This window comes from Penaeus monodon, chromosome 5 (assembly GCF_015228065.2).
Source record: "Penaeus monodon isolate SGIC_2016 chromosome 5, NSTDA_Pmon_1, whole genome shotgun sequence".
Lineage (NCBI taxonomy): Eukaryota > Metazoa > Arthropoda > Malacostraca > Decapoda > Penaeidae > Penaeus > Penaeus monodon.
Window position 1 is genome coordinate 52,040,718 of NC_051390.1, and position 3,883 is coordinate 52,044,600.

Below are 3,883 nucleotides of genomic sequence, written 5' to 3' on the forward strand. Positions count from 1 at the left end.
GGTTGTATTTCTTTTCTGTTATAGTTCCTTTGATTTTTTTTTTCTCATTTAATTGAAAACTCAATTTTGTAGACAATATTCACTCTATCATTAATCAATTATGAAGGAAAAAAATGTCTATAAACATCTTGAAGTAATCCTTACATTAAGAAAAATTGAGCAAATATTTTTCAGCTTATAGTGTTAACCCATAATGTGTACAATTAACTGTTCTAATCCCACCCCCCTGTTATAATCACCATCTAAAATGATTGCATGCTTTGAGCAAAGAATGCTCTAGGCCTGGCTCCCCTAGCCTCCTAGATAGAATACCAATGGAAGTAATCCCATACTTAACCCTTGCAAATGGGCGACATATATGTATATGCCATGGCATGACTGGATGCCTTTCTGGGTGGTATGTATACCCATGCTGTATACATTGTTCTAAGTTGTATGTGCTAAATTTTCTTATTTGGCTGCTACTACAGTGACTTGGGAATTGCAGCCCTTTAACAGCAGGATTCTGTAGTTTAATTTACTGAAGGTAGGAAAATAATATGTTTCCTGTACTTCTGATTTTTTCCAAGAGCAACTGCTGTGCCTAGCACATGATCTGGTGCTAGAAGCTCCTGTTAGCATTGAGTTATGCCATGTCCCATAGTCAGTTCAATATCCTGGAACTCTGGCTTAAGCCTGAACTCTATGGCTTAACCCATAATTGACGGGTAGCATTCATAGTGGCCCGGGCCTCGCTGCCGGGGGCTTATATCGTCGCCCGAGCATGCGCGACCACTCATGCCAAATACCAGCATCTCATGCCGTTTCTTCGTAATACTACGAAGATATGTTGTATTTTCAATTTTCATTATTTTTTACAGTCTCTACTTGCCAAACTTCCTGATAAATCGAGACTGAAGGGTATTTTTGTTGTTATATAGACTCCATAGTTGATCATTATTCGGTCTATAGTCCGAATAAAATAAGCAGTGTGTGGCATCATGGAGTTGAAATTGTCAGTTTGTTGCATGGTAAAAATGAGAAAGTGTTAGAACCGACTTAATCACACTTTCACTGGCAAAAAAATAATCTTTTGCCGTGATTGTAACAAAAAAAACCTCATGGCATGTCCATGCATACTCTATGGCATGTGCGTACGTGCCCCCGGCAGATGGTCCCGCCATGCCATGGCATGTACGTACATGCCACCCGTCGGCAATGGGTTAAAAAACAAACAAGCACTGATTGAAATCAATCATTTAGAGATATTTTGATATGAATTTCAACCATATGTTGTTTAAACTACTAAAAAGGAGAGGAACAGGAGAAAGAGAGGGAAAAGGAAAGGAAGGAGGGTTGGGTAGAAGGTGGGGAAAAGAGAGTAAGAGGAGAGGGAGAGATAGAGAAGAATGAGAGAGAGAGGGGGGAGAGGGAGGGGAGGGGAGGGGAGGGGAGGGAGGAGAGGAGAGGAGAGGAGAGGAGAGGAGAGGAGAGGAGAGGAGAGGAGAGGAGAGGAGAGGAGAGGAGAGGAGAGGGAGAGGAGAGGAGAGAGGGAGGAGAGGGAGAGGAGAGGGAGAGGAGAGAGAGAGAGAGAGAGAGAGAGAGAGAGAGAGAGAGAGAGAGTCTTATCTGGCTGCCCTGTTATTTCCCTTTGACCGAAGGTTCAAAAAGTATTAGAAGATAAACCATGTACTGCTTTGTTGATATATAAATTTATTAGGTATATGAAGAATGTATCACTACTAAAATAAATAATTTAAAAAGGTTCTAAACAATTCAAGAATCATACATCAATCACACAAATTTATATATCTTGTAAACATATTAGGATAAAACAAATCTATTATCTTTCAGGCAGATAAGGAAATAAAATTTTCATACAGTTCATTTAAAATAAATTTAACCATAAATATTTAATATGCTATGTAATATTAGCAAAACTTTTCTTACTTAAAAAAAAAGAGGAAAAAGGAAAAAAAAAAAAGGTATTAGCTATAAATTTTCTTGATTCATTTTTTGTTTGTTTTATGCTTTCCACTGCATTTGATTGGACACATGTGTAGGTATATGTGCGTACAGTATATGCACATATGTAATTAACTGTATATCTATGTGCATGTGCACATGCTTATCTGTTTGGATATATACATATGTGCACATGTATATATATATATATAAAAAAATTTATACATATTACATCTCACACACAAACACTGACACATCCTTTCACCCTAAAATCAATATAATTGATAAATACAACTGTCACACTAAGATTTCCTGCATAAAATGAAAATCTACATCCAGCTCCTTTATTAGTTCTGCTCACATATAAACTCCACGACTCTCTGTTCCATCAGCTCTGGGTCACAGCATCGCACACTGGCTGATGTCACTACCTCGTCCAGCAAGACATTCAAGACGCTGCAAAGAGAGGAAGTAAAATATAATTTTAACAAATATATGATTTTGGTAAATTAAAAGGAATGAAACTGCAACTTAGTAGAAATGAAAATAAAGAAATTAATTGAGAATAAATTTAATATTGTTATATTAATTATTTGGTAATGTTGCTGTTATTATTACGAGCCTTACATTTATTACTGCTGGCCATCACAGGAATTTCTTAATTTCATCAATTTTTCATCACAGATTTATGAGATGTATAATATACAGAAATACAAATATGAATGTGATAATCTATTTATAGGATCATTTAAACTTCTTAACAGAAGATAATTGTGATTTTTAATAAAGATTCTAAATACAAACAAAGAATGGGTGAAGTAGAAAAAAGAAAGAAGGAGAGAGAGAGAGAGAAAAAAAAAAAAAAAAAAAATGTTTGTTTGTTTGTTTGTTAGTTTAGCATTCCATTGAGATTCAAGAAACTTGTAATGAGTACTCTAACTTTTAAATGACTTACTGCTCATCAGCCACATAGGACCACAAATATGTGCGCAGGTAGTGAGCATCAACCTGTACTTGCTGCAGACCAAACCGGCTGAAGGTCCTAAGGCGCACACTCTCAAGTAAAGTCTGAAAGAGGAATTAACAGATCTTATTTGAAACATGAATGATGAGTCCTGGTGCCTTTGTATTATTTCCTAAAATAATAATATACTACATCATAAACATAATTATAATTTGACATCCTGTTAATGCACTGTACTTGAGGGAAAAGGAAAGGAATCACTGAGTTTACAGTATGTTTAGTATTTCCATTAGTTTTCACTCCAAATGAGAGCTCCAGGACTGCTCAAATTAAAATTTTCAGTAAGAAATTTACCCAATCATTTTTATGAAGAAAGATCTAATAATACTTTACAGAAACACAAACCTTTATGTAATCGTGAAAAAAATAACTATTAAACTTCTTTTATCCTTACTTTTTTTACTTGCTCCTTTTTTTTTGCCTTCCCTTACACTATTTACCTCTTACCTTCAGACTAATTTTAACAATCCCAGTGAGGATGGAGACTCTCGTAAATTCCACTGGTGCAAAGATCTCAATCCTCTCAGACCAAAGTTTGTTGAGATTGGCCACTAGGCTGTTGTCAAGCTGGCTTGGGGTATAAGTTGACCAACCTGATCGTCCTCCACCACCCCCTCTTGATGCACTTACACTGTTGGTAAAGTTTTGGGAATTTACCATTGTTAATCAAAAAGCATATAATCTTTTACTACTCAATTCTTGTCATGACTTACGATTAATGGGGTAAACCAACATCACTATCACATAAATTATTCTGCTACCAAATATATGTAAAAATTATAACTGAAAAGTTAGATTTAGTAAGGGAGCACACTACCTGATATAAGTCACCAGGTATAGACAGTAAGTAAAACATCATTTTACCTGTGAAAAGTACGTCTGGAGGAATCTGATGATCTGTCACGACGATTTCCT

The 3,883-nt window shown here is 35.7% G+C and overlaps 1 protein-coding gene across 1 annotated transcript in view; it reads right to left on the reverse strand.

The window, feature by feature from the left end:
- Positions 1-1,672: 1,672 nt before the first annotated feature.
- Positions 1,673-3,883, reverse strand: part of LOC119573289 (vacuolar protein sorting-associated protein 51 homolog) — a 9,600-nt gene continuing 7,389 nt past the window's right edge. Inside the window, exons 14-17 of the mRNA XM_037920451.1 lie at positions 3,833-3,883; positions 3,416-3,599; positions 2,900-3,012; positions 1,673-2,400 (exon numbers count right to left, since the gene is read on the reverse strand). The exon at positions 3,833-3,883 is cut by the window's right edge and continues 20 nt beyond it. Of these exons, the coding sequence (XP_037776379.1) occupies positions 2,292-2,400; positions 2,900-3,012; positions 3,416-3,599; positions 3,833-3,883 (457 nt within the window). The 3' untranslated portion in view covers positions 1,673-2,291. The remainder of the gene's footprint in view (positions 2,401-2,899; positions 3,013-3,415; positions 3,600-3,832) is intronic.